At 38.1% G+C, this 13,047-nt stretch overlaps 1 protein-coding gene across 2 annotated transcripts in view; it reads left to right on the top strand.

Moving 5' to 3' along the window:
- Nucleotides 1–13,047, top strand: part of LOC144512768 (gamma-aminobutyric acid receptor subunit gamma-3-like) — an 86,585-nt gene that overhangs the window by 42,451 nt on the left and 31,087 nt on the right. For both annotated transcript variants that reach the window (XM_078243691.1, XM_078243692.1), the window contains 3 exons: nt 8,062–8,153; nt 8,604–8,735; nt 11,854–11,936. In XM_078243691.1, the coding sequence (XP_078099817.1) occupies nt 8,062–8,153; nt 8,604–8,735; nt 11,854–11,936 (307 nt within the window). The remainder of the gene's footprint in view (nt 1–8,061; nt 8,154–8,603; nt 8,736–11,853; nt 11,937–13,047) is intronic.

Raw genomic sequence — 13,047 nt, 5'->3', positions numbered from 1 at the left:
TAACAACATGTATTTTGTTGTTACTTGTTAATAGTGTAACTGTTATTTGTTAAATTATTGAAGTTGTGTGTTAGGTGACTTAGGTTTACTTATTATATATTTAAGTACTTTAAAACATTAATACATTGTTAAATTTAAATAATTTTCAATTTAAAAAAAAAAACTCCATAAAAGAGCCTTTCTTTGATGTCATTTTTCAGTTTTTCAAGAACCGGTTTAGGAATCGGTTAGGAATCGGAATCGTTTTAAAAGTACCGGTTTGGCATCAGAATCGTAATAATTAAAACGGTACCCAACCCTAGTGATGATGCTCTCCAATGAATCCAAGCAGGAGTGAGCTGTGAAAGCAATAAAACCCTCCAGGGCTATACAGAAATAGATAAAGACACAAAATGCAACAAGGCAAGAGATGATATTACGTAATAAGTATGGAAACAGGTGGAGCTGGGTGTTGGAGGTAGATTATCAATCATCAGCAGGTGGAACAACGCACAACCAACAGCTGCAGCGTTATGTAAGCGTGACATTACCTCGCCGGCTCCATTAGATGTGACTTATTTGATAGGATTTTAAATGTCAGCTGATATTGATTAGCTGACATAGCGATAACTACAGGATCAGTCATCTTATTTTGTTTGTACTTTTTCTTCTTCCCCTCTCCAGCATCTTTCTCATTATTGCCCCTCATCTCTTTCCTTGCCCTTATTACTTTCCATTACCTTCTACTGTTTCCTCCCTTATCTAATTCCTGTACTTCTCCTCCTCCGCTTGTTTTCCCCCTCAGAATCAATGTATACAGACATTCAGTGTTTGAAGTCAACCTCGCCGTATAAATTAGTTATGAGCACTTTGTTTTTGATGGGCTATTCCGAAAGCCTGGAGAAAAGATCAGCTGTTCAAAGACGCTGGAAAAGAGCTTGACGTATCAAAAAATGTTTAAGGAGATAAACAAGAAAAGGTGCATGTTGTGCGTTAAAGCAAAGGACTTTAAAATCCTGCTGCTGACACTAGTATACCGTAGTGTAGGTTTCAATACCGTATTTTATTTCAATAAGTAAATCTTAGACAAAGATGATTTTCAAACTTTAAATGGCATAGATTTTCTAAATAAATGTAACAAGAAAATAACCTTTTTGGCCGTCTTCCGGCGTGTGAGGTGTCCTTTCCCCGTAGGGTATTTCGTGCTGGCCACCACGAGAAAAACGTTCCCGTGAACACGTATCAATAGATTAAAAATAACGTGACATTTACACGAACTGCCGTGAGACCGGGTTGAAATACGGAGAGAGACCGGAGAGACCCGTAACGTTATTCTGAAACACACGGCGGAGGCAGAGAAATCAGTACGACCAAAGTCATCCAAGGTGTGGGAGCATTTCACACTAAATAAATCGAAAACGTGTTAATTGCAAGATAAGCACGAGCAACATGGCACGGCACGGGCGCACCACGGTGATGATTCAGCACCTAAAACGTAAACATGTTGGAGTCCTTGATGAGGAGGAAGGGAGTTCAACAGCAGGATGAAGTCACTACAGAATCCTACTTTTGTTCCTTTTTGAAGTGAGGAACGTAACGTCCCTCCAGTAGCTCTTCTGGTGCTGGTGTGGTGTTTACTCGTTATCCAGCTTGACTAGCTATCGTTAGCTCGTTATTAACAGTAGTAAAGCAGGGGTGGTATAATTTGCAAGACTAAAGACACGTTTTTATTCACTCGCCTTTTTTGGCGTATATATATGTATATATTCTGTGCTTTGTCCCATATCAGTTATTGTTGACAAATATATTTGTGTGTGTTGTACTTTTTAATTTCATTTTAAAGTTCTTTTATAGCACTTGGTCATCTTAAGCTGTGTTTAAATGTGGTGTACACTGTGAAACATTACAGACCCATTTAGTTATGTCCACTTATTTCTTATTTTTAACTGAACGAAAAATATGAATATATATGAACTCAACTTTGAGTTTTTGAAAGTTAAACTTGCATTTATTGCAACAAAAAAGAGTTGCCTTTCGAGTCTTCTTTCACGGCAAAGATAAAGCATGGACACAATAAATTAATTATACACCGCAGATAAGTGATGTAGCCTATTCAAATTTCAACTAAAATATAACACGTGTTGTGGCAAACAAGAAAGTACTAGAGCCACCGGCGGAGGGAGTACCTGTCAACGGCTTGTGAATTGTGAATTTGGCATTTCACTCTTCTCAAATTGAAATGGAAAGTACTTTTCAAAAGTCAAACGTTTAGCCCCGCCCACATTTAGCCCAACCCCGATCTGCGTACTGCAGTCAGGTGCAATTGGTTCATTGGCTGGTCAATTCCCATGATGGTAAATAGAGTTGTGTTAAAATTTGCTGAAAAGTTTGCAGTTTGTTTGAAATACAAATGTAACTTTATTAATTCCGTTTATTAAACATGTCTGCTTAGAATGTAGTGTTTTGTTGCCTGGTAATTGTCATTGTTGTGCTGGTTTACATTTGTAACCATGAGTTAAGTGACTGTTACATTTGGCCGCACCCACGCTATCTCCGCTATAAATGTGGTTATGTTGTTTTAACTTGAAACTGTGAGTTGTAATGAAGCAGAAAAGAATGTCTGTTATTCTAGGCAAGGAAGGTTTCTTGCATTATTAAAGAAAGTAAGTTATTTGTTTTAACTTAAAGTATGAAGTTAAACCAAGTAATAAAAAGTTAAATCAACTAAAAGAACAACTCATTAACTTTAATTTCTAAGTTGAAACAAAGGCAGTCTTCAAGTTGAGTGAACTTCGATTTTCAAGGCAGCAGGTGAACTTGCATTTCCAAGTTAAACTACCATGAAATTTCTTAGTGTACAAATGAACTTAACTTGCACTTACTGCAATGATGGTAATAATTTAATGAATAAGCTTCGTGTGTGTGTGTGGGTGGGTGGGTGGGTGGGTGGTCTGTATCTGCTCTTTGGGTTACTTACCTAATTTCTAGCCTAATAGATCTATTAATTTTGGCTGTTTTTTTAGCTTTTATTGTCTACTTGCCTGAGCCACCCCTGTATGGTATTTTGTGTTGGTATGTTCCAATCCCAGGGGCGCGCTTTAGGTCTATATAGACTGGGAGTTCCAGTTGCTCGGGGAGCTAGAAGAGTGAGGACATGAGTCTGTGGAAGGCTCTTGTGACTTGTTAAAAAAAAAAGTCAACTTGTATACAGCTGTAGCTTTGTATCATTTAACAATTTTTGACTCTCGCGTCAATTTATTTTATTTTTTGTGAAAGTATTTTATTTTTTTTCCTTTTTTTTCTCTAATTTTGGTTTTGTGAATTGTTTGTTTTGACTACGAGCCTTAATTGGGAAAGTATTAATAAAATCCCATCTTTTCATTATCATGTTTGACTCATTCTGAGTGTCAACACCTGCTCACGACTACTTCTCTACATCTACCCTCAACATTCCCCTATAGGCTATGTCACTTGTTAACTCAGTTTGACCATACTGAACTTTATGTCTATGCTTCTTTCGCATCTACTACTAGTACTTCATCTCTTGCCACTCCTGCTGCGTCACTAGTATCAGCACTACTAGTACTAGTATATGGACACTACCGCTGCATCCAGGCCTGCTACCTCTGTTACCAGTACAAACAATCCTTTGTCTTAGAGTTAGACAAAGAAACGCAGATGTTGATTATGCCTCAGGCCATATGCTCAGTGAAGCACAGCCGACATTTTGCGTCATTTCCCATTTTGTGTTTCTTCCTTTCCTTACAGACTTCAAGTAAACAGGTATGCAAATCATTTCCTTTTGTTTCTTTCAAAGGTCTTTCTATTTGATTCTTAGGGATGAAAAAAACAAAAGCATGTTTATGAAATTAGATCCACACACACACACACACACACACACACACAAAGCATTCTTCAAAATGCCACTCATATCCGCAGGTAACGCACAGTTTTGTTTATTACACATGTGACAGAAGTTCATCACCACCCCTAAGCAGTGGTTGAATGGTCGTGTTTACAGTTATTTTTGCCTGTCACACACAAGGGGCATCACTGTTAGGCTGCCTGCGGGACACAGCAATGCATTCTGGGTGAATGTGTTTATTTGGGGATTGGATATGAGGGCTTTGAGAATAAAATTGCATATTCAAATATTGTTCACGGTGATGAAGTAGTACGGGAATGAGCACAGAAATGGTCAAATGACTCCGAAAAATCAAATACTCATAATTATCTTTCTTCTTCTTGAGGGATGAAAATGTAGTCCAGCGACCAATTTACCAAGGTCTGGGAGATAACTATTTCACTTATAAATATGTATACAGAGTATGCGGCATCGGTTTTGCCTGAAGAAATACATTAGTCAGTGATCTGTGCTTAAGTTCGAGATTTCCTTCACTGCAAAGCATAATATAACAAAGAGCAAGACAGTATTTTAGAGCTCATCGGATTCTTCCTGATCATTAATGAGGCAGAGAGTGCGTTAAGAGGGAGATGTAATTGTGAAATATTGATGGGAGGCTAAACTGACTTTATGGTAAGTTGATTAAGAAAACCAGCATAAGAGAAGAGATCATAACACCAGTGGTGGAAAAAGAACTCTGATCCTTTATTTAGGTAACAGTGTAAGAAGCATCTTAAATCCAAAGTAAAAGTACTCCTTTTATTTTATTATTAGATAATGATTGTATTCTTGTCTGCTGGGTTTACTTTTGAACTGGAAAATATGTATTTTTGATTTTCGGGTGAACTGTCCCTTTTTAATGGAACTGAGCCATTGTTAATGTTATCAGTTTATAAAAGTGTTCGGCTTTTGTTTTTCTTTAATTTGAATTTACATTAGGTAATGAATTTAGGAAGTAGCAGTAAACAATGGATGACTTGGCTTAATTATTGATTTAAAATGTTAATACCAGGAAAGCCTTTCATCACCAACCTTAACACTTTTTTATTGAAAGTTTGCAATCCAAAACATTCAGGCAAGAATGTTTCTGGCTTAGTAAATGTGAAGATTACAATCAAGCTAACTAAAAACAAAGTTATAAAGATATAAATTATTAAGTGTATCTTCCCTCTTGGGAAACGTGTTGGTACATGGATGTGGAAAAGTGGCTGAGTGACATCTGTAATTGGTGACGAGCGGTCCGCCTGAAATGATGCAAAAATGATGAGGCTGGATAAGGAGGCAGCTCTTTGTTCCGACACTGTTGAAGTCAAGCTAATTAATTTCACTCAGACTTGCTTTGCTGTCAACATCCTTTGGCTTTAAAAATGGATTTCATTTTATCAGATTCTGAGTGATATTTGCATTCCCAAAGAGAGTACGGCCAGATTTGTTGATTATTACACACCTTTGTAACAGCAAGTTAATTTTCAGATAATAAAATGTTTGCTGAATGAAAACGACGATCTTTCAGAGTGTGTTGCTCTCATTTGATATGGCAAGAGGATTTTTTTTATGTCAAATGATAACATTCTGCAAAAGTTCATAGTTCAAAATATAAAAGAGAAATGATCATGTGGGAGTTTCCCAGCCCTTCCTGTACCTACAGTATCGCTAGTTGTGCAACACTTAGTCAGGGACAGGAAGGAAATAGTTTATCCAATTCTGAATATTTTAAGAGCTAAAATAAAATATTTATACCCTAAATAATTTGCAACTCTCTGTCTCTGACTTTATATGTTGGACTTTCCCAGCAGAGAATATACCATACAAGTCACCCTTGATTATCTCACCTACAGGTTTGTGCTTCATTGTTTTTTACCAACAGCAATGTACTTTTGTAATGGATCCCCAGTGAAGTAATGCAAGCCTCGTAGTTAATTCAGTCAGATATTTCACTCGGCTTCATTGTTTTGCATTTTGTCCGTGAATAATGGACCTGCTTCAGTGCCTTGTCTTGTAAGTGTAGTTCCCAAAAGGACCCAGTGGAAGCAGAAAATCCCATTTTCTGAGTGTTCATCTGTGCCAGTCGTAACATGTCTTCGTCATGTTATTGGTGCGCATGTCTCCCTATCATTATCCTCCAAAGGTCACGCAGGCCGACCGTAACAATGGGGATTCTGGCGACAGATGTATAGGAAGGTCGGTTCTCCTCTGTCTGTTTTTGGAAAAGGTCGGGAAAGTCAGAAAGTGAGTGACACTTTGATGTTTGGGGTGCTCCATGTGTACCTCACTCACTCTAAACATGAACACACTGCAATGTATCTTTTGTTGGCTCACTTTAGAAACTTTTGATGGGGATAAATATAACAAAAGTTTACAAATGAAACTCTGTCCTCCAGAGAAAGTCCTCCTACAGTATAATTGCACATTCTCCCTCTTGAACCCAGATCATTTTTCTCTCCGAACAGGATCATTCCCAGTCTCACATAATAGTCTCTGGAATGCCAATATTTTCTTTTCCTACATTTGACATCATCTTGCTTACAAAGGGTTCTCACTGTCTGACCTTATCATTGAAGTATCAGTCGGCCTGGTTTACATTCTATAGAGGGCTTCCAGCTGATGCACTGACCGCCCACGTTGGAGGTCCTAAGCAGCTTAGCACTTTCATATTTCCCAACTGACTCAAGGGGTATGGAAATGTGTTTAATATCTGGGCTGTTTCAGATTGATCATACAGCACCATTTATCTTCAAATATTAATATAATCTTTTATAGTATTATTATTATTTTCAAATAACAAATGGTACCCTCTAGTATTCTTCAAAATGATTCCATAACATTTCTGATGGGCTCGAAAATGAGATTTTAATTTCAGCAATGAAATGTGGCGTCTCACATGCTATAAAAAACAATATTAGAGAGAGAGAGTGACAGTGATAAACAAGGTTGGGGAAACCATGTACAGTAGCTCACTGCAACCACTTAGGTTTTAATAAAGTTTCTGTTTGGCAAGGTTGTCTTGAGGTCCCAAACGTGAAAAGTGTGGCTTCAGAGTTTCTGGCAAATTGAAATGATCTTTTCAGAAACTAGAAAGTGTTTTAGCATTCAATTGTCAGTTGAATGTGTTTTTGTGGGTTTGGAGTGGTGTCGGATGTAGGGTTGTTTCCACTTTCACAAAGAAAAATAATGGTCTAATAGAGTTGTGGTTAATATTTACAGTCTTTAAAATAAAAGTAATGTTTGAAACGTAGGAAGGGCATGCACCAGCTTTTGAAGGCGTTCTGACCAAATGTTCATATATTTACAGTAGCCATTATGTGACTGCAACCACAATACTTTCATGTACAGCACAATATTTAATTTTACTGATACAGTACAGCAACAGTAGTGTGCTATTTGGAGTGTATCCTAAGGTGTGGGTGAGTGAAGACAGCTGTGTTGCCAGCTGTCAGCTGAACCCAGGTCTCTCCAAATGTAATATAAAGATCAATGAATGACACTCTCTGTCAGCTATATTTTGCCAGGTTATATTTAGCCATTATTTGGATGCATGTTTTCTTGAGGAATGAGAGAGTCTCTGAGATGGGTGGTTACATTAGTAACTGCACTATACCCAAAACTTTACTCTCCACAATATATTTAATAAAAAGTTGATGGCCTTTTGCTTTAGATATGTATATTTGCGACATCTTCCAAGGTTGGCGGATTAGGAAACATGTATTCAGCTTTGTGGAAATGAAGTGAATTCAAATCCACTTTTTCAAGGATTTAACATATTGTGTGATTAAAAAGAAGGAAACACAATGCCAACCAGACAAATACTTTAACTTATTTTACCTGGTATGTAAGGAAATTCTGATGCATCGTTCTTATGCTAAAACTTCTCACAATTAGAAGAAGGGTCATTGCTGAGGTGAAAAAAAGTGCTGAAGTAAACAATTTGTGAGATGGTGTAATTTTAATTTCCATATCAAAAGCATAATGTGTATTTGAGTGCTTTCCAGTTAGTGCTGCCGCTGCTTTAGTATTTCCTTTGAAGTGGACACATTTGCGTTCAAACAAACACATTATCAGCTCCTCCAGAAGGACTGGGCCGAGGCTGCTCAGCACACACACTTCATCCATCTCTGTCTCAATGCTGCTTTAAAAAGGGTTGTCAGATCAGTATATTGAGTCTACTTTTCTTTCCCCAGGAGTACCAGATCGATATTATCTTCGCCCAGACCTGGGTGGACACACGTCTGCGGTATAACAGCAGCAGCAGCATGCGGCTAACCCTCAACAGGTATGCAGGTTCAACTGCAGATATACAGCTTAATTTCAAATTCCCGTATCCTGTATATCAGCTTCGTGGCTGCCGCATTGATACCTATTGATAATTACAGCATTTTATATTTGCCAATGCTTTTTAAAGGAACTCCAAGACACTGCTGTCACGCTTCCATATCCACTGTAGCAACTATTGTGTTTCGACATTTTCATACTGTGAATATCTCATTTGAGAACAATATTCTTCTCTCTCGGGCAGAGGCCTGTAATTAATGGAACAAATTGATTGATGTACTTTGTTTTCCCTGTGTCGCACGGGTATTTTGTTATCCTCTTTTTGGGAAGTGGAGCTGCGTTATCCATTTCAGAGAAATCTGAAGGAATTTAACAGCAGTCATTTCTCACCTTCTACGCCTTGCTTTTTTTCTCCTCCGTATGTCTCTTTGTCTGCCTCTTATTCAACCAGCAATATGGTCGGCTTGATCTGGCTGCCCGACACCATCTTTAGAAATTCCAAGAATGCCGACTCTCACTGGATAACAACGCCCAATCAGCTGCTCCGGATCTGGAACAATGGAAAAGTACTCTACACACTGAGGTAAAAGACATGAAAACACAAAGTACAGTATGATGCAAGAAACAAAGGACTGTGTAGAGATCCAAGAACGAAAGGTACACAGTGAATCAAATAGCAACTAAACACAGTAGAGAAACGTAAATTAATTGTAAACTTTAACTGCAAACCGTTGATAGTGATTAAATCCACTTATTCACTGAAATCAATATAAAAAAAAGGCTTTAGAAAGACATCTGTTACATTACCTCAGAATTAAAACTGTAAAGCATGGATTCTTCTTGTCTTTTTTCAAAGTTTGTGAAAGCATAACATAATTTGGGCCAAAGGAAGGAAGCAAGCAGCAACGTACAAACTTGTCCTACTCATTAATAGGCAATTATGGGTGCATTTTGCAAATTAATTCAAGCTGCAGTCATCTTAAATTAATGTATGTTGCAGTGGTTTCCAATAGTGACTCATCTCAACAGTGAAAAAAAATGCTCAAAAAAACAGTAAATGCTCTGTGTTCCCATCAAGCTTGTTAGTAGGAGCACATGTAGGTGCATGTCAGAGCACCCACATGCTGTCCTTGAAGCCACTGGTTTCAAATCCCAAAGAGGAAAACTTGGACTAGAAAGTTCAGTTCAGCTGACTCACCCCTCCCTAACCGTGATATAGTCAAGACCCCAAAAGATATTATCATAGGGGTACGAGATTAGAAAAAGCTGATATGCATCTTTTATTATTATTTTGTTTTTAGAAATGTAACCCTAGACAGTAGAGATACAGACAGGAAATGCGCAGAAAGAGGGGTATGACATGGGTCCCAGCTGAAATCAAAGCAGGGACACCACGGTTAGGTGTTACTGTATGCATGTTAACCACTCCGCCACCTGCGCATACACAGCACACACTTCAGTAGAATTTGAACTACTCGTGTTCTGGTGGCTTGGCTTATTTTAGCTTCTACTTCAATCAGCACAATTAACTATATATTTATTCCCTGCATTTTGTTTTCACTATTGAAATTATAACATCTTAGCATTTGCTACAAAGCATGCTGTAACTCAGCACAGAAGAATAGAAACTTCTCCTACAACATGTCAACATGTCGTGTGTTACTGCTCATTTTCTTCTGCTCCCTCTGACAGCTTCTCAGTGGTAGAGAAATGACACACAGGGGAGGGTTGTGCGTGTGAGTGTGCATGGCCTTATGACAAAATAACCCTCACCGTGTCAGTGTCTACAGACAAAACACAAATCACAATTTGAGTGGCATCTGGGTTTATGAACCCTCAAGCTCTGACATGGGCCTTTTCCGTCTTGACGATCCAATTCCACCTGCGTATCCAGGATTTCAAACAACACCTTGGTCAAACAGCAAATACCACCATGAGTGTTTGTTTTCATGCCCTTGGAGGAACAGATGCTCAGCTCCTGCTGCATCATGTATCATCGTCAATCATCGATCCAAAATGTGTACCAAAATGACTGTAAGGAGAAAAACACTTATTATAGTATAGACCTATAATCTAACTCATAATTGTAGGGGAATAATTAGCTGTGTTTAAGGGGTTAATAATACTGTCATTGTGAGCTTCCAGCAAGTGTAAAGCTGCACTGAATGTTTTTTCATTAACAATAGCTCATGTGCAATATGAAAGTGATCACTTACAGTAACTAACACACAGAGAACCTTCTCCCGACTCTGATAAACTCCCGATACACTTCCTGCCCAGCACTTAACGGCAGACACAGTTAGCAGCTAGCTGGTAAACATAGTAAATACCAGCTAAAGAGACCAATATTTGTCTCAGAAGTTAGTGAAAACTAACTAAAAGGAAAGATAATATTGCAATTAACAAGCATCAGGTGACGAGAACAAATGACTCCAAATGAATGCTGTGATAATGTGTAGATGGGCAACTGTGGCTAAAATGTTCACCACAACTGCTTTATAAGGTGATTAATATGTCAGTGTTGTGTTTTCAGCCTCCCAACTAGCTAACAAATCAATTCATGCAGCTTTAATTACACTAAAGTCTACAGATGGGATTCTTTCCACAGGGTATTTTCATCAAACAGATTTCCTGCTTCTTGAGTTTGATGGTCACATATACGTAGAATTGTTAATATACGCTTACCATTCACCTTAATTGTTCTTTATATTCTGACAAAGATGTGTAACAATACATAAATGTATTTTATGTATGGCATAGGTTTGATTTCGCAAAGCATAAGCCTCTACACGTTGACTCCTAAAAATACACAAATGGAAAAACATATTCTCTCTCAAAATTCCTCCTCACAACCACAAACCTCCCACAAAATGTTTGGCTTTTATTAGCTAATTTCACTTCTGCTAATGTGTGCCTCTGTGATAAATTTGAAAATTATTGGTTCATAAAAGGATATGAAGTCTGTTTGGGGGTGTATTTGTATTGGGTGATACATCTCTCACACTCGCATCTTCGCAGTGTCACGTCAGCTCCACTCTCTTACCCAAATTTGGACTTGTATGCAAATTGGGACCGTGCAGTACATCATCTACACTTTGTCAAGTATTGAGAAGCTGTACCAGGGACAAGGACACAACAACACAACAATCGAAAGAAAACTCCCATTTTCATGATGGTCTCATTATTATCGCATACAGTGAGAATGTATTTTAGGATAATGTATTGAAGGACAGTAACGCACAGAGAATATGAATAGAGTCAGATTTATATTTGCATGTGAAACTAATTCCCTGTGTCTTTGTGATCAGCGTTGCTTTCTCAAAACATCTGGTGTCTTGACTTGTCCAGTGATCATAGCTAAGTACTCCTGTTTTTAGCCGCTTACATGCCTCCGGGCCCTGACCTATAAGTTAATGCTGTCTTCACCAAAAACATGTCTGAAGCTGATGATAAAACAGTTCTGTCATTTTGAGTGATGTTACATGTCAACCAAGCAACCGAGTGTGATCCTGCACCATCTGGCTCGAAGCCAGTGCTAGATATGCAAAAAGTGTGTTATTTGATATAAGTAATGATAATTACTGTGCATTCACATCATATGCTTCATGGTCTGATAAATTAGCGATCCGAAGCGCTTTTAGTGCCTCAAATGTCTTTGTCTAAGTATTCCTCACCCCCCTTGTGTTTCTCTCCCACTTCAGGATGACCATCAACGCAGAATGCCAGCTGCAGCTCCATAATTTCCCAATGGACGAACACTCCTGTCCTCTCGTCTTCTCCAGCTGTGAGTATTGGCAATAGCATAACACACACACACACAAATATGCACATATTCATGCATAGCGATGCTTATACATATAACGTATCCTAAAGTAGCAGAGGGTTAGGGTAAGGCTTTGTAAAAACGTAAAAAAAATCCAAATAGCAACAACAAAATGATCACTATCGACAGAAATAAAGCTCCAAAGATTTCTCTACGCTACTGTAATACGAAATGGGCCGAGCAGGTGGAAATGAAGGCACAATTTGATGCCAGAACGTTTACCGAAACTGAACTGTGCTACCTGATGAGCACAAACATAACCTCAGCTGCTAACCCATCTCGACACAAGCAGGTTGATTTTTGTGAAAGGCCCTAAATGGATGTGTCCCAGTTTTGATTGTGGATTAACTGCATCCATAGGGGGATGTTTATGAAGCCTGTCTCAAATTACTGTCAGGGTCACAAAAGTTTGCGCCGCCACAATATTATAATTTAGTAAAACTACATAGCTAAATCATACCAGCTGCAATTCACGGGATTTGTTCCATAGCTAATGTACAGAACAACAGGAAGTAAAAACGTGAAACATTAACCACATTTTTAAAAACAACACATTGAATGTTGCATAGTAAGACAGGATCAGGATATGTAGCTTTTGTTTTCAATAGTTTTTTTTGTTTTGTTTGATTGATTTGATCAAAGTGTGTATGGTGAACACCGGGGCGGAAAGTTGAAATATTCCCATTTATCATTAAGATAACAATTAAAATGGACATTCAGTTCTTGAGTTTGCTGGGTATTCTTGTTTTGCTTCCTCACTGATATTTTGTTGTATGTGTTTTAAAAAGGAAATAAATCTAGTGCTGCTTTACAAGACCTGATGCTGGAGCTTTAAATATAAGTTGAAGCAAAGCCATTTTTGGAACTGCAAGCCTGTATTCATCTCACAAGAGGAAGGGTATATGTGAGGGAAAATGAGTTAAACAGCCTGAAGTTGTCAGTTCAACAATGACGTTTGAAAAAAATCACAGGGAGATTTTTGATAAAACTTTTGAAACTACTTTGACTATTATTTCTGTAAACAAAAACAAAAACTTTTACTGGCTTCTTCAATCATGTTGCACTGGACTGG

Source organism: Sander vitreus, chromosome 24, assembly GCF_031162955.1.
Source record: "Sander vitreus isolate 19-12246 chromosome 24, sanVit1, whole genome shotgun sequence".
NCBI classification, from domain to species: domain Eukaryota; kingdom Metazoa; phylum Chordata; class Actinopteri; order Perciformes; family Percidae; genus Sander; species Sander vitreus.
This window is presented reverse-complemented; position numbering and strand designations above follow the sequence as displayed.